Source organism: Netta rufina, assembly GCF_964035555.1.
Source record: "Netta rufina genome assembly, chromosome: 1".
Taxonomy (NCBI): Eukaryota; Metazoa; Chordata; class Aves; order Anseriformes; family Anatidae; genus Netta; species Netta rufina.
The window spans coordinates 205536992-205557237 of NC_140123.1; the positions used below are offsets into that span (position 1 = coordinate 205536992).

At 54.2% G+C, this 20246-nt stretch overlaps 1 protein-coding gene across 1 annotated transcript in view; it reads left to right on the forward strand.

The window, feature by feature from the left end:
• Positions 1-7961, forward strand: part of UBE2H (ubiquitin conjugating enzyme E2 H) — a 43529-nt gene extending 35568 nt beyond the window's left edge. Inside the window, exons 6-7 of the mRNA XM_084294064.1 lie at positions 993-1121; positions 6556-7961. Of these exons, the coding sequence (XP_084150190.1) occupies positions 993-1121; positions 6556-6680 (254 nt within the window). The 3' untranslated portion in view covers positions 6681-7961. The remainder of the gene's footprint in view (positions 1-992; positions 1122-6555) is intronic.
• The last annotated feature ends 12285 nt before the right edge of the window (positions 7962-20246 follow it).

The following is a 20246-nucleotide window of genomic DNA, read 5'->3' on the forward strand; positions in this document are numbered from 1 at the left end:
AGCCCGGAGCTGTTGGCACAGGGGAGCTGTAGGAGCTCTGCCCACCCAAAACTCCGAGGTACCAACCCTCTAGAGGGGGCAGGTGATGCTCATCCACGGGCAGGAATACTCTGATAAAAGACACGGAGAATATTAAAAACAGAATAATTAAAAAACAAACAAAGCTCTGCCTCTACCAGCAGCTCAACCCCCCTGGGGAAAGCGAAACGTGGCAGGCAGCCCTCCTAACCCTGATTAATCTCTGCTCTGGGGGGGTCGCACAGCCCTTTTGAAGCCCCCGAGGAGGAGGGGTGATGCAGGGCTGTGGCTGAACACCCCCACTGGTTGTTTTAGAGATGTTTGTAAAGGGCTTCGTGCATCCACAGTTACTCACCAGCACCAGGAGATGTTTGATGGTGGGGATTTACTGACAGATGCCCACTGGCACTGCGCTGTTCCTGGGATCTCTCTGCGTCCTGTGAAGTGGTTTGGGATTGCAGGGGGGGGCTCGTTGCTTGCTCTTTCCCTTAATGCAGTCGTCAGCTAAGGCCCTGTAGGTGTTTTGTGCTCGAGGTGAGTCCGTTTAGTCATGGAGCACGAGATCTGTGTAACGATGCTTAGAGAGGGAGGCAGAAGTGGGAGAACTCAGCGAGGTGGGATGCAGGAATTGTGCTGGTTTTGTTCTTTCTCTCTTTTTTTTTTTTTAAGCCAGGGCTGAGCATGCTTCCACTGATGCTCCAGACAACTCACCTTCCACTTCTTTAACCCCCAGATTTCTGTATTTACGTTGTAGGGATGTTGAGTAGTTGAAATTAGCTGAAGAGCTGCAGCCACATCCCTCTTACAAGCCCCGTGTGCTCCTTCCCCGGTGCCCTTCTCTTTATTTAACCTCGTGCCCAGGTTTTCAGCCTCTTTGCCCAGCTTTGTGCTGCTGTTTCGGTGTCAGTGCCTGCAGGATGATGAATCCACCTCACTCTGGCCCCGTGGATGTGAACGATGTCCTTCTCTTGCAGATCTCACCAATATATTTGAATCGTTCCTGCCCCAGCTGCTGGCCTATCCTAACCCCATAGATCCTCTAAATGGTGACGCTGCAGCCATGTACCTCCACCGACCAGAAGAGTACAAACAGAAAATTAAAGGTAAGGGCACGAATAACACGCTGAGTTTATTAATAACAACGTTTATAACAGGTTTAGTGCCCGTTCCTTCCCGTCACAGCAGCCCCGTTCGTTTTAAAGGAAAGTAGCCAGAAATACGGGGTGGGTGATTTGACACTGCTTCAAGATGGTATGTGTGGGGTGGGCAGTGTGTGGGCAGGGTTTTAGCTCGTTAGCAGATCCTAAGCAGGGAGGTAAGCATAGTAGGTTAGGATTTGATGTTGTTTTTTGGAGATTGGTGGGAAAAAAATTAGGAAGAAAAGGTATTTCCTTGAAGAAAGGGACAAGGAAAAGTGCTCAGATGGAAATATCCGGTTCCCAATCACTGAATAAAAGTGCTTGTTAGCAGTTCTGGGGAAACGTGGCAGAGCAGGAGTCAAAGAATCAATGATATCACTGCAGAAAGCCCTTCTGTGGGGTGACAGAGCAGGAATTGTCAGTAAATGCCAAGTAATCCTTCGCTGGTGCTGCCTGCTCCAGCCGAGGCTTATTAGGGCTCTGCCCTGCTCAGGGAGTGCCACTTCAGAAAGCTGCAAGCCAATTAGTGATGGCTTGAAGAGTGTGACAGGGGTAGATGGTCTTGAGGATGCCTCTGATGATGAAAAAGGGAAAGAATTAGAGTTTAATTTTGAGGGCTGAGTGGGGCTCGGGGTTTGGACGTGTCAAAGGGACCTTCAAAGAGGAAAGGAGTGACTTCTCCTGGGGTCACCGGGAGCAGGATGTGGTCACGGGCTTCCAACTCAGCTCGGGGAGCCCAGGCTAAGCATTAACAGTGGCTGGGGAGGATGGGTGAGCCTTGGGAGAGCCTGTGAGGGTGCTGCTGTGTCTGCCTGCGGAAGGACAAATGAAACCAGTCGAAAATAAAGAGCCAGTAGCTCCTGGGGACCAGGGAATGGTCCCAGGAAGGGCTATTATGGATGAAACTGAGGATAGAAAGACTAATTCTGGCAAGCTGAGACCCAAACTGAATTAGTTTTGCATCTGAAACCTGAGAAATGAGAGAAAATAAGAACACAGGTTCTTGGCCTTCCCCTGAATCAGCTGCACGTAGGTAAGAGAGGAGGAAATGAGCCAGTGGCAAAAGCTGTTGGCTTTTTATCCCTCGATCCAGTGATCACAATCAGTGTTTCAATCTGGAAGTTGGTAATTTGCAGCCTTTGGTCTTCAGATTTGACCAAATTCTTCGGATTTGGTCTTTAGCTAAGTTTTGAATAGAGATCATGGCCAAGTTTTGGGTTTTTTTTTTTTTTGGTCCCTGAATAACCAGGAGACTTTGTTTGCCTGGGGGAGCCCAGCCAGCGGGGTGTGAAGGGCCTGCTCGGCCAGGAGAGCATCCCAGAGAGCAACAGAGCCCCAACAGAGCATTGCAACATCCCTCCCGTGTCCCGAGAGCGTGGGCACACCAGAGAGATGTGGGATTTGGTGGAGGAGCCCTTTCATCAGGGCTGCCACGCCACGCCGGAGCGGTTAAACCTCGAGTTGTTTTTGTTCTGATGCAAAATGACCCTTCATCAACTGCGGGGTGGTTTTTTTTTTGAGGGTGGGACTCCAAATGAGGTGAAGCCAAGCTGTGATTTAAGTGCTGAGTTATTCAGCACGCTTTGCTCGATTCCTCTGGCAGCTGCCTGACAAGATCATAGGAGCTACCCTGCAGAGCTGGCCTGTTCGGGATCCTCAAGTCCATTGCCTTTTTTCTTTTTCATACAAACAAGCTTCAGGCAAAGTGGTTTGTCCCAGGAAATCTCCAGGGTCAGCGTGAGGGATGCTTTGGGTGCCCTCTGTGCTTTAATGAACCAGGGGGGAAAATATCCAGCATTTTTCCAGCACCCTGGTAAAAGCGATCGGACTGATGGCAGCCAGCAGCAGGTGCTGCAAGGAACATCCTACAGGAGGCTAAATAGGGCAGTCTGCTCCCTCCTCTCTGTCCCAAAAGAAAGACACAGCCCGTGAAGATGATCAGGAAGGAGTTTGAAGGAGTTGAAATGTGTCTCATGCTCCGTGCACCCAAGAGCCCTGCCTCTGCTGTCTCTTCCCAGGCTTGCGTGACAAGCAGAGCAGAGCTAAACGTTGCTGCTCCTTATTGTCGTGTTCTTAAAAATAGCCCTGGACACGTAAAAAGCGAGGCAATGGATTGTAACAGCTCTGCTCTGGGAAGCTCGGGATTGCAGATGCATAATTTATCGCTGCTTTTCTTCATTTTTTAGCGATGAGCGCGTGGAGCGGTAGCGAAGAGACAGGCGTAGACTTAGAGAGGTTGCACAAGGTTTGGAGCCGCCGTGATCCTTGGCGTGAGCCCTAAACGGATCAGGATTTATTGTGGGAGGTGTAAATATTTGATATTGCTGATACAGAGCCGGAAAACGGGATGCTTAGCCTGAGAGCCTTTACGTTGATCAAGCAGTGAATGGACACAGAACCACATCCTCCTCTTTTTTTTGACAGTCCTCATCAGGGTGCTTTGTCTTATGGCTGGGGTGGGCTCCAGACAGGCAAAAATGGCTCAGGATTAGCTTCTGTTGAGCTGGTAACCCCCTCGTGTCTTCCTTTTGCCTTCTCTTTGGTAGATCTAGCACGAAAGCTGCTTCGGGGAGGGCAGGGTGGTGAGCAGCAGCAGTCAAAGGGCGCTGAGGGCGGGTTGGATGTTGGTGCTGGGAGCAGCTCTCCCGTCCTGCCTGGTGGCTGTGAGGTTCCAGCGTGGCTGTGCTGGTGTTTTGAAGAGCTCACAGGCGTGCCCCAGCCACAGGGCATAACCACAGCTCCTTCTTCTTGCCCCAGGGTTTCAAAACAGATGGATCCGAGTGGAATTTCCCCGGTAGGGACGGGTGCATCAAGGCTTTTCTTTGGGGATTTGAAAGGGAAGATGGTTTCTCAGTATTATTTAGGTGTTTCCGTGTCCTTCCCTTAATATCTTCCCTTAATAGACTGAAGATCCAAGTTCAGGACAGCGTTCAGCACAAAAGCTCCCTGGAAGCTTGACCTCTCTCAGGTTAAACCTCCAGAAAGGCCCAGCCCAGGGGCCTGGTCGTTTTCCTGGGCAGAAGATGGCATTTTACACTTGACATGCTTTTAAGTCGCGTTTTATCTGAAACAATTTAGGTTCAGGCAGTTTCCTACAGTAAGAATTGGTGGCTTCTGTGTCTAAATCATCAGCAGCTGGAGAAAACTCAAAGCAGGCAGTGAAGGAGCACTTCTGGCCCCTGTCCTGCCATCCTAGGTGGGTTTGGAGTAAGCATAGAGTGAATCTGATCCTGAAGTTCCCAGGAAAAGGTCATTTTTGTCATCCAGGACATCCCAAGTCTTGCAGGAAGGGAACTTTGGTTCCCTTTGGATTGTGCAAGGAATAATAGCTTGTCTGGGAGATCAGTTCCTGGAAAGCTCCAGGGAGTGGCTGCTACAGGGACGTGTCCTGTTGGCACCATCCCATCTCCTTATCTCAGCTCGTCGTCTGCTGCCCACCCACCCATGTAAATCTTCTGAGGGCAGGATGCTTTTTTTATTTTGCATCCCTCTTTCAGTCACTGCCTCTCGTCTTTAGATGCAATTAGTTCTGCTGCTTCGTTTTCTTTCACCTTGCAGTGTCCATCTCTTTGGGCAGATGGCTCCTGCCCCAAACTCTGCGGCCCCTGATCTCTGCTACAGGTAGGAGATGTGATCAGGCGGGGCCTAAGCACCTTCATATCATAGTTAAGCACCATCATCACAGTCCAGCACCTCCTGAGAAGGGGATTTTCAGTGCCCAGAACCCGAGGACAGGGGCGCTTTTCTGTCCACGTTGTGTGCTCCAAGATCCCAGCAGCACCCTGAGCCTCTGCGGTGCGTGGAGAGGCCCCGAGCACTCCCTGCTTCCTGCTGTTTACAGAGCTGCTTTTAATACTTCATCAGTTCTTACAACTTCTTGTAAAACAGATTTGAACAGCAGCTTCTGCAGTCTGAGTGAGCGAGTTAATAATGTATCCTAAACAGTCAGACTGAAACTACATGCGTCATTAGACACAAGCTCTTTGGTCACATAAAGCTTTTCCAGGGCAGAGCTGATCTGTCGAGGCCACCAGCTGCTCCGTCCTGGGGACCCCTCCGTGAGGATTTGTCCTCAGGTTCTGCCCGTACCATCCTCCTGGGCCTGGAGGAACTGCCTGAGCTTCGTGTCCCTGTATCAGCTCCAGAAATGGAGTCTTAATATGCAGTCTTTAAAAAGCCCAAGCTTTGAAACCTGTGCTTTAGGGCTCACAGATATTCAGTGTGTCCTCCTGCAGCTCTGCAGTGCATCCCCCTGCCAGTGGGATAGGGGATAAAAAACTTTCTGTGCTCCTGGAGGAGGTCCTTGTGCACCTCCTTCCCTTCTGTTCCTGGGGAGAAATAACAGAATTCACGATTTGGAAGGCTGCTAGGCTGGTACGTGGCACGTTTCCATGCAGGGACTCATCCTTGAGCACGAAGGGCTGGTGGAATTCCCCCTCATTTCAGGGTTTCAGCATTGCTGTTTGGGGAAGGCTTTGTGTTTTAGTACCTTCGTGTCTGGAAGGAAGACGAGTTTGCAGCTGAAATTCCCCGAAGGCAGCACAAGCACAGCTCCCGTTTCCTTGCTGAAATGCAGGGTGGAAGAGGTGCTGTCGGGACGTTTCTTCACTTGTTTGGGCTCTGAAGCTGCTTTTTTAGCATGGATGTGTAGCAAGAAGGCTTTCTCTGCCGAGATAACCTCCGTGCTGAGGACACCAGCACCTCCTCGAGCCTCGGAGGGGCTGCTCCAGGAGGAAAAGGGGACGTGCTTTGGGTTTTCACTTCAAACAAACCCATTCCCGCAGTAGTCTTCTGCTCTTTCTTTATCCATTCTTCCTTAAACTCCACTTAGGCACGGTCTCTCCCATCCCAAACTGGGGACACCTGGTTTGTCCTGGGATTTCTTCTCTTCCTCCTCAGTCTCTCAGGTAGGTTTCGGTGACTCCTGTCCTGTGCTATCAGTTCAAGTGTTCAGATCCTAATTTTTTTAAGCCAGGCTACATACTAGTGTCACCTCGATGGCTTTTAGGCTTGTTCTGTCACCATGGAAGCTTCTGCTTTGGCAGCAAACGTAATCCTATTACAGTAAGTGTGAGAGAAACTCCACGAGGGACAACTTGGGGTGTTTCTAGCTGTGTGTGTGCGTGTGCCGGTGGTGGGGGAGCGTGGAGACAGCAGATTTTCAAGGATTTTCAGCACATTTTCAAGGATTTTCAAAGATCGTGCACGTCTCTGATTGCCTTTGGGTGTTTTCATCCCGTGTTGCTGCACAATTCTGCCTTTGGTCAGAGGAATATGGTCATCCCGCAGTAACCCCTATAACCCACACGATCTACCAAACATGTTAGCCCTAGCTTAGCCATCCTCTCCCTGTTGAATAGATGCTGTTTTAATGTCTTCTCTTTTCTGTCACACGCAGAATACATCCAGAAATATGCAACAGAAGAAGCACTAAAAGAACAGGAAGAAGGCACCGGGGACAGCTCATCCGAGAGCTCCATGTCCGACTTCTCGGAAGATGAGGCTCAGGATATGGAGTTGTAGTAGAAGAGGCAACCTGCTTTTCAGAGAGACTCTAATTTCCTAACCATGAGAAGCAGACTATAATATTCATATTTAAACAAAGCAATTTTTTTTATTACTAAACAAGGTTTTTATGAATAATAGCATTGATATATATATATATATATCACCCTTTAGATCTTGATTTTTTTTTTTTTTTTTTTTCCTTGGTCATTTCTCAACCCGAGGTGCATAGCATATTCCCACATTCCATTTTGGTAGCAATATGCAGCCCGAATGCATGCATTCAGATTCCATTTGGCCAAGTCAACTTGTGTGCTACTGAACTGTCAGCTACAACAGCTGCCCTGGGAGGTAGGGAGGTAGCCGAGACGTTTGCTTTCTGATCGATGGTTTCCAAAGACACCCACCTTGGATGCTGACGTGGAACAGCGTTGGTTTTTTTTTCTCAAAAAGTGACAAAAAATATATATAATAATCTGGGGGATAATATACTAACCGTGTAGATCAGACAGTGGAATAAAAGGTGCTCCTTCAGGTCAACCTTGCTGATCGTATTTTGTGTGGAGTCACGTTTAGGGAGGAAAAAAGGAAAAAAAAGAGTAAGTAAAAAACCACCACAAATGCATGGAGCTATTCAGAGCCTTGGAGCTTAAGGATTTTGACTTGGATTTTCAGTCCGTTTTTATACGTGGACTCCTGCCTGCCCTTCTGAACTGTAGGGACTGACAACCACTGGTCTAGTTGCTCTTGGGACTTTTTTTTTGAAAGCCTTCATCTGGATGTTGCTCACTTTTCTTGGTCTGGATTACGAGCTGTTCCCTTCTCGGGAGGAAAAAAAAAAACCACAAAAACACACAAACAATGCTCTCTAAGCAGTGCTTTGATTTAGCTGGAGCACAGGTGAAGTCAAACTCTTCCTTTGTCCTAGGTTTGGAAACTGCTGCCCTTTAATGGCTTCAAGTTTTTGCTTTTCCTCTTGCTTGAAGTATGGTTAAACACCTCGCAAACACCTCTGTCCCCTAGGAGGGTTCTCTGACCAGATGGATTAGCCTTGCTGAGAGCTTCAGATCCACGAAGATTGGCCCCGTTGGCTGTAGTCCACGAATCCATCGGCACTGATTTTATTTTCCTCCTTTTGTTTTTTCCCCCCCATCCCCTTCTGCACCAGCTTGGTAGCCATCTGCTTGTGTGTGTACAACAGGATTAAAATTTCTGAAAGTTAACAAAGAATATGATCTAGAAAAAAACAAAAAACAAAAAAAAAAATTGAGATGAATAAAAAAAAAAAGACTAAAAGCACCGATTGAGGAAGCAAGTGAATCTGCTCGTTTGGGTTTTTTTTGGTTGTTTTTTTTTTTCTTTTTTTCTTTTTTTCTTCCTTTTAGGATACTTCTGTCTGAAACGTTTTGTTTGCTTTCTCCTGGTGTCTCTCAGCGAGCTGAGGTTTTTGTTAACGATGCTCCAGAACCCCATATAGCAAATGTCTACCTGGGCTGCTGGTATACTTGAACTCGGATAGCTGTGTCGTGGAGGTTTGAACTGAGATGGATTTCCAGTCGGGACGTTGAATGTTACCTGCTGTATTTTATTTTATTTTTTTTGGGGGGGGGAAATGGGGTTTCTGAGGGGTTTGGACAAGGATTATTTTCGTTTGTGGTGCAACCTCCAAGGACGGTGCATGGAAAAATCCACCCACCCTGCGCAACCCTCGAGCGGAGTTTTGGATGTCATTTGGGGATGTTTTTCCTTTTCCCAGAAGTGTTGTTTTTTTTTGTTGTTTTATTTTTTTTTTTTGCCTTTAGGAACGCCACCGAGCTTTGAGTCAGTGGGGTTGGAAGGTTACAATCCTCTTAATTCATAAAGCACAATCAATTTTTTTTTTTGTCGTCGTTTCGGAGAAAAAAAAAAAGAAAAAAACTCGTACCATTTTTGCTTTAGCATGATTTTCCTTAATAAAAATATACAAAGAGTTTCCTTTATGTTAATTACGGGCATGAAGCAAAGGGTTTTAAAGGGTTTTCCTCCCCTTTCCCCCATTCCCACCCTCTTTTTTTTTAATTTTCTTTTCTGTTTTGAAGCAGTAATGTAGGGCTGTGGCTAGTGACTGTGCTGAAGTTCTCTATCTCTAGCATTTGTGGCTTGTTGGAAGGGTAATATTAACTATTTAACATGTAAAGGTGTACTTAACTCTTATCTAGCACGCTGTTTTTTCTCATTTTTTGGGGAATGGGGGGGGGACCACGGGTGGCTGGCACCGTTTTTACCTCGCTTCCCTGCCCGCCCCGCCGTCTGCTTGTGCTGTAACCTTGCCTCTAGGTGCTACGTAGGAGTAGAGCAAGTGCTGGGTGGTGATTTCGGTTTAAAAAGGAGAGAAAAAAAAAAAAAAAAAAAAACACAATAAAAATTTGTATTTTTTCAATATTGTATTAAAAAAAAAAAAAAAATAGTGTTCTGATTAACCTCCTCCCCCTTCCTTTGCAGGTAACCTTTTCTTGTCCCCTTCCAGGTCAGATTCGAGGCATCCGAGCTCGCCCCTTCCCCTCTCCTTTTGGGGGATGAGCGCGATCCTAAAGAAGGTGCCCCCAAAATAACGGGGTGAGGACACGGCAGGGCTCGTGGGTGCTGGATGGGGGGCTCTAGAGCTGGTTTTTTTCCTTGGAAAATGCCCCTGACCGGGGCAGCACCGCTGAGCTGGTGCCCAAAATCACCACCCTGGCACCCTGCCCTTGCTGCACGATGCTTTTAGGGCGAGATGCTTTTAGGGGATGAGCTGGAAAAGGGTCTGCGCTGCGGGTCGGGACCGCCTGCTTGTGGCCTCCTTGCACCACTCTTATTTTTTTTTTTTATTTTTCCCATTTTACGTCATTTTTTCACCTTTTGGTTTCCGAGTCTTCCTCCTCCTCCTCCTGAAAGAAGTAGTTTGTAAATAAAACCCTCTGCGTGGTCCGGAAGGAAAAGGTGGAGCCCTCTTGCAGCACGGCAGCTCTTCTTTGGGTCAGTTTGAGCTTTTTTTGGGTTATTTCACGAATAATTAAAACAAGATTGCTGCCACCTTGCCCTCTGCTGTGGGGATGGGAGCTGCTCAGCCCCCTAGCCCCAGGCTCATCCCTGGGTTCCCCAAACCACGTGGCACCGCATCCCGTTTGCTCTTTAGGGTTTTTTTTCATGCAACCCCAAAATCTGCCTCGCCTCTTGGTGCACCAACCACCCCCCCAGCTCCTTGGGGACCCCTTGGCGTCACCGAGGCCGTGGTCCCCAGCCCCTTCCCCAAAGCTTTGACCCCACAGGTGGAGCCCACAAAGCCCCTTTGCGACCATCCCAAGACCCCACAGCCTGGCTGGGACGAGCAGACCCCAATGGGGGTGGGATCACGGGGCAGGGCGGGAGGTGTTTGACCATTTTCTCTTCTTTTCGCTTCCTTTTCACCTGTCCCAGTCCCGCTGGCACTTTAAGCAGGGATGTTTGAGAACTGGCCATGGTCTTACTGCCCGTGTGATACTTGAAGAGATCGGGGTGTTTTGCAATTCATTCGAGTCAAAGGGTTTGGTTTTTCCTTTTTTTTTTCCTTTTTCCTTTTTTTTTTTCCTTTTTTTTTTTGGATTTCCCCCCTTTTTTTTTTTTCCCCCTTGCGTCGCGATGTAGTGGGCACGTCGCCGCCCGGCCCCAACGCCTCCTCCTCTCCGCCTATAACCTCCCCCCGAGTTGTGTATAATGAAAAAACTGTAAACATTTTTTTTTTTTTTTTTTTTAATAAAAAATAATATCTATACCTCGGAGCCCGCCTCCTGCTTCAGCCCCTACAGCTCCTCCTCGCAGGAACCTTGCTGCTGCGTCCTGGGGGATTTGATGTCGTTTTTTTGGAGATTTTGCAGCCAAATTCGGGCTGGGAGCAGAGCTCGGGGCTCTCCCAGTGCCTTACTGGGGATACTGGGAGAGCCCCCATGCCCCTGGTCACCTGCTTGTGCCACGGATTTGGGCCCTGGGGGAGTCCCAGCACCTTGAAAGCGCCGTCTGATGGGGGGGGGGACACACAAAAACGGGGCTGGGCTGTGCCAGGTCTTGAGCACACCCCAATTCTTGGCACTGGGGCGCAGGGTAATTAATGCCCATGGGATTTGGGGTCCCCAGAGGTGACATTTTGGGGGACGGGACAGGGATGTCACCCTCCTGGCTTTTGGCAGGGTGCCACCTGCTGCCAGCACCCAGCCTGGCACCCTTGGGTGACACTGGGTGCTGGGGGGGGGGGGGTGACACCCCGTCTTGGGGCCACCACCAGCCTTGGGGAGGGAGCAGGGCAGGGGGCACAGCCTTTTGCGCCCCCCTTTTTGTCCAATTCAGGGTTTTTTTTTAGGGACAGCTGGGGGTGGCGCTGTCCCTTCTGCCCAGCAGGTGGCCCCCGAGCCCCACCAGTAGCCTCCCACTCTGCCCAGTACGCGCACAACTGGTGCGCCCCCGTGTCCCCCTCCTGCTCAATGGGTTTGGGGCACGGCGTGGCCGGGGTTGGGGACTTTGGGGACACCCAGAGGGGGGTGGGTGCTGCTTGGTGCCCCCACGAGCCACCTCATGGGGCTTTTGTGCCAGCCCTAAAAGGTTCTGGGTGCCTTCTGCGTAGGCAAGGGTGCCTCCTCTGTGGGGCTGTGGGTATCAGCTCCATGGGGTTTTGGGATTTTTCCCCCATGGAGCTTTGGGTGCCAGCCCTTAAAGTCTCTGGGTGCCTGCCCCATGGGGTTTTGGGTGCCTTCTTCATGAAGCTTTGGGTTCCTTCTTCATGGGGTTTTGGGTGTCTTCCCCATGGGGTTTTGGGTGCCATCTCCATAGGGCTTTGTGCGTCTTCCCCACAGGGTTCTTGGTGCCACCCCTGAAAGGTTCTGGGTGCCTTTCCCACAGGGCTTTGGGTGCCTTCTTCATGGGGTTTTGGGCGCCATTTTCATGGGGTTTTGGGTATCTTCCCCATAGGGCTCTGGGTGTCTTCTCCATGAAGCTTTGGGTGCCAACTCCATGGGGTTTTTGGTGCCTCCCCCACAGGGCTCTGGGTGCCACCCCTGAAAGGTTCTGGGTGCCTTTCCCACAGGGTTTTTGGTGCCATCTCCATGGGGTTCTGGGTGCCATTTACATGGGGTTTGGGGTTTCTTCCCCATAGGGCTTTGTGTGCCTTATCCATGAAGCTTTGGGTTCCTTCTTCATGGAGCTTTGGGTGCCATCCCTATGAGGTTTTGGGTACCTTCCCCACAGGGCTCTTGGTGCCACCCCTGAAAGGTTCTGGGTGCTTTTCCCACAGGGATTTTGGTGCCATCTCCGTGTGGTTTGGGGTGCCATTTTCATGGGGTTTTGGGTGCCATCTCCATGGGGTTTGGGGTGCCATTTTCATGCGGTTTTGGGTGCCACCCCCACAGGGCTCTGGGTGCCGTCCCGGTGGCTGCACAACCCCTGTGACACGGGGACAGGACGGTGACGCTCAGGACTTTGGGGGGCGAGCGGGATGTCCCCCCTGCTCCACATTTTACCCCCGTGTCCCAGCGGGTGGCCGGGACCCCACAGCTCCCAGAGGGACCCCAAAACCGCCCCCCATCCCCTTTTCCAGGCTGGATTGGTGAACCCAAAGGACCCCAACCCTATCCATGGGGATGGGGACGTGCGGCTCGGAGCGGGCACCGAGACAGGTGACCCCAAGGGCTGCGGGGGACACCTGAGCCCTCTCCTCCTGCCCCGTGCCGGCTCTGGTTACGGCCCGAATTGTTCCCCCGGCTGGAAGAAATGCCGTCAGCGCCGCGGCTCGGATCGCTGCCCATTACTAATGCATGATGCTCCGGCTGTGCCCGGCCCCCCCTGCCACGGTGCTGAGCCCCCCCTGCGCCTCCTGAACCCCTCGGGGAGGGACAGGGATGGGTTTGGGGAAGGGACTCCAATCCCGACGTGCTGGCAAACGTCGCCCTCCTCCCCGTGGTCGGGGGTCCTGCCCCATATCTACCACCAAGGGCCCTTCCTCGCCCCGTGCTCCTTGGTTTGCAGCTCCTGTTCCCAAAGGGAGATTTTTTTCCTCCTCTCCCGTGCCCCCATTTTCTCTGGGAACCATCTCGGGACTTTAGGGATCATCCCAGATCTTGGGGACCTCGCCAGGCTCGTGGGGACCACCCAAGTCACCGCCCGTCCTTGGGGACCGTCCCAGGTTCTTTGGGATCATCCCAGGCTCTTTGGGACCATCCCAGGCTCTTTGGGACCACCCCACATCTTGGAAACCAACCTGGGGAAACCCGAGCCCAGCAGCTTCGCCCCAAGCTCCTCACCCACCCCAAACAGCAGGGCACAAATCTGGGAGGGGGTCCAACCCCAACCCACCAGGGTAAGAAGCTGATCCCTTCCCATCACCTCTCACGGACAGAACAACCAAACCACCCCCTCCCTTCACAATCCCCAAATTATCCCCAACCTTTTTCTCTCCCCCCCCCCCCCCCAGATCCAACCCCATTTCCAAGCCAGGCTCTCAGGGGGGTTTTGCCAGCCCCGGCCTCGCCGCCAGCCATAAAAACGTGCCGGGGAGGGCCGGGCAGCTAATGTACTCGGGTTGCTCTCCCGCATCCCGCCGCATCAATATTGCATTATCGTTTCCATCCCCATCTGAGCCCGCCGAGGAGCCTTGGAAAGAAACCCGGCCCCGACACAGCCCCGGCCCCGAGCGCCTCAGCGCCAGCGGGGCGGCTCTGCCCGGCCCCCGCCGCCCTTTCCGGAGGCTCCTCCGCATCAAATATTCGGGTTAGGAGCGAAGCGAGGCGCTGTCAATTTTTAAACAGGGCCATTTGCTCCGCTCGGCTCACGGCCCGGGTGAGGCCTCGAAGAAATTTTCGGCCGGACCCCGGCGGAGCCGAAATATTGACGGTGGCGGGGAGAGGGACGAGCCCGGCGCCTGGGGGTCCCGCATCGTGCTCAGGAGACCTTCCGTGGATGGGATTTGCAGCCCAACGAGTCCTACATGCCCAGTCCCCCATGGTTTAGTGCACCCACACGTTACCCATGGCAGCACCCTGCATGTTTTGGGGTGTCGGAGCCATTTTCTGGGGTGGTGCCTGCAGCACGGAGCTGCTTGGGGACGTGGGGAGTGCGGCAACAGCTCGGCCTTGGTTTGGTGATGGGACCTTCCTGGGGTCCTTTGGGACCTTCCTGGGGTCTTTTGGGACCATCCTGGGCTCTTTTGGGATCATCCTTGTACTTGGGAACCATTTGGGGTGTCTTCCTGCTTAGAGACCATTCAGAGCTTCTTTGGGATCATCCTGGGCTCTTTTGGGATCATCCTTGCACCTGGAGACCATTTGGGGTGTCTCCCTGCTTGGGGACCATCCTGGGCTCTTGGGAGTGATCCCAGGCTCTTGGGGCCCATTTTAGGTCTTGCGAACATCCCAGGGAAATTCCCTTCTTGGGGACTGTCCCAGGTCTTGGGTGACGATCCCAGGATGTCTCCCTGCTCAGAGACCATCTGGGATATAGGGGATTCTCTTGGGGGCTTGGGAAAGATCCCAGCTATCGGCAACCATCCCAGGTGCCTTCCTGCTTGGGAGCCAACCCAGGTCTCTGGGGACCACCACAGGTCTTTGGGAACCCTCTCGGGCTCTTAGGAACCAACCCAGGCTCTTGGGGACCACTCCAGGTTCTTGGGGACAATCCCAAGCCTTGGGGACCATCCCAGGCTCTTGGGGAACATCCTAGGTTCTTGGGGACCACCCCACATCTTGGGGACCACCCAATGTCTTGGGGACCATTCCAAGCTCTTGGGGACCACCCCACAACTTGGGGACTACCCTGGCCTTTTGGGGACCATTCTGGGGTCCCTCCTTTCCCTGGGACCATCCCGGGGTCCCACATCCACTGTCACCCAACCCCATCCCAATCCCCATCCTGACACCGAGCTCAGCCCCGTGACGGTAGCACTGACCCCCCTTGCACCCCACGGACCCCCCCGGCTCTTCCTTGGGGTCTCACCCCCAGAACGAGGACCCACCGACCCCTCTTCGCCCACCTCCACCCCGTGTGGGGCCGCCGCCAGGCCCTGCAGCAACCCGATCCCGATCCCATTCCCGTCCCAGCCCACCCCAGGCCCCAAACTGGTCAGGCTGGTTTAGGGCCGAGCCCAGCAGCTGCCGCGCTCGGGGGGGCTCGGGTGACCCCCCCCCATATACATGTCCATGTATAGCCCCCATAAATGTGCATAAAATTGAGTCCCAAAAGGGGTTTAGGGTTTTTTTTTTAATATGGTCGGGGCCTGTGCGCAGGCCGTGCGTTGGGGGTTGTACGTGGGGGGGTGTTTGGGGGTGTTTTGGGGTTGTAGGCCTCTGGTTTGGGGGGGTTGTGTGTGTTTGGGGATGTTCCTCTCTGTTTTGGGGGAGTTCGTGTCTGTTTTGGGGGTGTTCATGTCTCGTTTGGGGGAGTTTGTGTCTGTTTTGGGGGCACTTGTATCTGTTTTGGGGGTGCTTATGTGTGTTTTGGGGGTGCTTGTGTCTGTTTCAGGGGTGTTCATGTCTGTTTTAGGGGTGCTTGTGTCTGTTCTGGGGGTGCCTGTGTCCGTTTTGGGGGAGTTTGTGTCTGTTGTGGGGGAGTTCATGTCTGTTTTGGGGGCACTTGTCTGTTTTAGGGGTGCTTGTGTATGTTTTGGGAGAGTTTGTGTCTGTTTTGGGGGCACTTGTGTCTGTTTTAGGGGCACTTCTGTTTGTTTTAGGGGAGCTTGTGTGTGTTTTGGGGGTGTTCGTGTCTGTTTTAGGGGCACTTGTGTCTGTTTTAGGGGTGATTATGCGTGTTTTGGGGCTGTTTGTGTCTGTTCTGGGGGTGCTCATGTCTGTTTTGGGGGAGTTTGTATGTGTTTTGGGGCTGTTTGGGTCTGCTTTAGGGGAGTTCATGTCTCTTCTGGGGGTGTTTGTGTCTGTTTTGGGGGAGTTCATATGTGTTTTGGGGCTGTTTGGGTCTGCTTTAGGGGAGTTCATGTCTCTTCTGGGGGTGTTTGTGTCTGTTTTGGGGGAGTTCATATCTGTTTTAGGGGTGCTTGTGAGTGTTTTGGGGCTGTTTGTGTCTGTTTTGGGGCTGTTTGTGTCTGTTCTGGGGGTGCTCATGTCTGTTTTGGGGGAGTTTGTATGTGTTTTGGGGCTGTTTGGGTCTGCTTTAGGGGAGTTCATGTCTCTTCTGGGGGTGTTTGTGTCTGTTTTGGGGGAGTTCATATGTGTTTTGGGGCTGTTTGGGTCTGCTTTAGGGGAGTTCATGTCTCTTCTGGGGGTGTTTGTGTCTGTTTTGGGGGAGTTCATATCTGTTTTAGGGGTGCTTGTGAGTGTTTTGGGGCTGTTTGTGTCTGTTTTGGGGCTGTTTGTGTCTGTTTTGGGGGTGTTTGTGTCTGTTTTGGGATGCATGTGCATGTTTTAGGGGTGTTCTTGTTTGTTTTGGGGGGTGTTTGTGTCCTTTTTGGGGTGTCCATGTGTGTTTTGGAGGTACCTGCAAGTGTTTTGGAGGGTGTTTTGTTTATTAGGGGGGGTTCTGTGTCTTTTGGGGTGTTCTTGTTTGTTTTAGAGCTGCTCCTGTCATTTTTACGTGTCTGTTTTGGGGTGCCCATGCTTGTTTTGGACGTTTCTGTGTGTGTTTCAGGGATGTTATTGCATGTTTTGGGGCTGCTCATGTAAATTTTGGGGGGACATTGTATTGGTTTCCAGTCTATGAGCATATTTTTTGGGGGGTTGTGTGTTTTGGGGATGCTCCTGTATGTTTTAGGGATGTTCTGGTTTGTTTTGGGGGTGTTTGTGTCTGTTTTGGGATATCTGTGTGCATTTTGGGGCCATTCGTGTGTCTTATGGGAGTGTTTGTGTCAGTTTGGGGGGCCCTATGTGCATGTTTTGGGGAACCTTGTGTATTTTGGGGATGTTTGTGGCTGTTTCGGGGCTGTTTGTGCCTGTTTTGGGGGTGTTTGTGTCTGTTTTAGGGGTATTTGTGTGCTTTGGGGATGTTCATGTGTGTTTCAGCAGCACTCCTCTCTGTTTTGGGGGTGTTTGTGGCTGGTTTGGGAAACTTGGGGGGGCGTTTGTGTCTACTTTGGGGGTGTTTGTGTCTGTTTTGGGGGCATTGGGGCTGTTTCTGGGCATGTATGGGTCAGTTTTTGGGGTGTTTGTGCCTGTTTTAGGGGTGTTTGTGTCTGTTTTGGGGTGTTTGTGTCTGTTTTGGGGGCATCAGGGCTATTTTGGGGCACGTTTGAGGCTGGTTTTGGGCTGTTTGTATCTGCTTTGGGGGCGTTTTTGTCTGTTTCAGGGGCATCGGGGCTGTTTTTGGGGTGCTTGTGTCTGTTTTGGGGGCGTTTTTGTCTGTTTCAGGGGCATCGGGGCTGTTTTGGGGGTGCTTGTGTCTGTTTTGGGGGCGTTGGGGTTGTTTTGGGGCACGTTTGTGACTTTTTCTGGGGTGTTTGTGTCTGTTTTGGGGGCATTTGGAGCTGTTTTGGGGGTGTTTGTGTCTGTTTTGGTGGCGTCGGGGCTGTTTTGGGGCACGTTTGCATCTTTTTTGGGGGTATTTGTGTCAGTTTGGGGGGCATCGGGGCTATTTTGGGGCACGTTTGGTGCTGTTTTGGGGCTGTTTGTGTCTGTTTTGGGGGCGTTTGTGCCTGTTTTGTGTGCATCGGGGCTCTTTTGGGGCACCCAGCCATGCTTTCAACACCCTCCTTTACCTCTCAGAGCCAACCGTGCCCCCATGGGGTACATCCCAGCACTGGGGGGGGGGCCCTTTTTCCATGTCGGGGGGGTACCCAAGTGTCCCCCCAATACCCCCTTCCCCATTTCCCCCCTCCCTGGGGCGCTGCCCCGCTCGGGTTGCGAGAAGGAGGAGGAAGAGGAGAAGCAGCAGGAGGAGGAAGAAAGGAGGAGGAGGAAGAGGGGGGGGGGGGGGTTAAGGGATCGCTTTCCTCTCCCCCCCCCGGTCTCCCCGGGCACCGAAACCGGATCGGTGGCGGCCTCGGCGGCTCAGGTGCGGGGCCGGGCGGCCGCTGCCCCGCCGGTGTCCGGTGTCCGCCAGCCGGCGAGCGGCCCCGACGGTGGCCCCGGGGCTATAAAATCCCCCGGGGGAGCCTTCAGAGGGGCGCAGCCGCCCCCTGCCCGCCTCCCCCTCCGGGACGGAGCCTCCGCAACCGGCCCGAGCCTACGGGGAAGGATGGGGAGGGTGGTGGTGGTGGGGGGGGGGCAGCATCGCCTTGTGTGTGTCCCCCCCCCCCCAATCCCCGGGGGTTAATTTTAAAGGGGTTTGGGGTCCGGGGTCCCTTCCCCATAACCTATAGCCCCCTCCCCCGGGTGGGTGATTTTTGGGAAGGGGGTGGGAGGCGGCTCCTAGGGGGGGTGGCCCAAGGTGAGGCCGTTCCCTAACGCACCCCCCCAGCCGGTTTCCACCCCCCCGCACCCCCCCCCCACCCTCCCCAGCTTCTCTCCTCGGTCCCGGCTCCACCTTCTGGGGCACCTGGGCCAATTGCAGCCGCGGGGGGGGGTCCCCCCGGCCGGGCTAAGGCCGCCGCCGCCTCCGCTCCTCGCCATTTGGGCGAGCGCTGGGGAGGTGGAGGTGGGAGGTGGCCGGGACCCCCCCCCCCTTTCACCTCCTAGGGTGGGTGGGGGGCGGCAGCGGGGTCTCCTTACCCCGATTCCCCCCCCCTTTTTGTCCCCGTCCCCCCCCCGGTGACCCCCGACGGGCCCCTTCGGGCCGCCCGGAGCCGAGGCGCAGCGCCCGGAGCTGAGGTAAGTGCGGCCGCCTGGTCCCTAAAAGGATGGCGGGGGGGGGGACCTGGATGGACCCCCCCCCCTGGGGTTTAGGACCCCCCCTTTTTTCCCCAGGACCCCCCGCAGGATCCGGCCCCGGGGCTGCGTTTCCCACCCGCGGCTTTTTCCTCGACGTGGGGCTCCCCCAAACCGAGCCCCCCCCCCCCCTCTTCGGGATGATCCCAATCTCTGCCCCCTCCGACCCCATCCAGCAGCCCCCCCCTCGACCCTTCCCCTATTTAGGAACCCTCCCCCGGCCCGGGGACCCCCCAAACCTCCGCCGTCGGGGGTGCTCCGGAGCCGCCGCATCCCCTCGGGTCCGAAGGGGCGACAACGAAAGCGGGGCGCAGCCCTGAACCCCAACCCCCCTCCGGCCCTGGGGGGGTTATTTGGGGTTCCGGGGTGCCCCCCCCGCCCCGATCGGCCCCATTTATTCACCCTGAAAGCCCCGGGGTCGCCGTTATCTCAGCCCGGCCCCGGTGGCAGCGGCTCCGGTGCCGCCACCCGGCAGCGCCCGCAACGAAATCCCGGCCACGGCCCCGCTCTGAGCAGCACCCATGGGTGCCCCACAGCTGGGGGGGGGTTGCTGTGACCCCCCCGGGGTCCTTACCCTCATCCATCCCCACCCCGGGGCTGTGCAGGGACCCCCAGAGCAGCCCCCGGCCCCGGTGTGTCCCCAACCCCGCGTGGGGACACCGAGGGCTCTGTCTGAGGGGTCCTGGCACCATCTGGGGGCTGTTTTGGGGTTGGGGGGGTCCTGGGCAGCTCCCCCGTGTCGCTGGCACTGCGGCACAAATACGCCCTGCTCAGCCCCAAAACGGGCTCCTCGTTGTGCCCGGCAGCTCCGTCCTCGTCCCCTTTGCAGCCTCGGTCCCTGTCCCCATTCCCCGTCCCCATTGCCATCGTCACTTCTGTCCCCATTCCCGTCTCTGTCCCAAAACCCATCCAAATCCCCGTCCCTGTCCCCATCCCTGACCCCATCTCTGCCCCCAGCCACATCCTTGTCTCCATCCCTATCCACTTCTCATTCCCCATCCCCGTCCCCGTCCCCATCCCCATCCCCATCCATTTTTCCTTTTGCATCCCCATCCTTGTCCCCATCCATTTATCCATCTCTGTCCCCATATCCATCCCCATTTCCATCCCCATCCCCTTCCCCATCCCCGTCCCCATTCCTTTATCCATCTGTCCCCATCTCCGTCACCATTCCTGTCCCCATTCCCCTTCCCCATCCCTATCCCCATCCCTTTACCCGTCTCCATCCCCATTCCTGTCCCCATTCCCCTTCCCCATCCCTCTCCCCATCCCTTTATCCATCTCCATCCCCATTCCTGTCCCCATTCCCCTTCCCCATCTCCATCCCTATCCCTTTACCCATCTCCATCCCCATTCCTGCCCCCATTTCTGCCCCCATTCCCCTTCTCCATCCCGTCCCCATCCCTTTACCCACCTCCATCCCCATTCCTGCCCCCATCCCATCCCCGTCCCCACCCGGGCTCTCCCCAGCCCGTGCCCACGGATGGGGCAGCGGCCACACAAATTGGGGCGCCCACCCTCACCGCACCCCACAGCAGGGCCGGCGTTGCTGGGAGCCACTGGGGGCCACTGGGCAGCCCCAAACCCTTCGGTCCCCATCCCCTACAGGGCGGTGGCAGCGGCCGGGCACCATCTTGGTGTTATGGCCGCAAGCATCCCTGGGTGCCACCCACAGCATTTCAGGCTCGGGGAGGCTTTTTTAGGGGATCCTCGACCCTAAAAATGGCTCGGGGACCGGGGGACCCCCCTGCTGAGGATCTGGGGGCCTTGGGGCACAGCCCTTCGAGGGGGCTGCCGG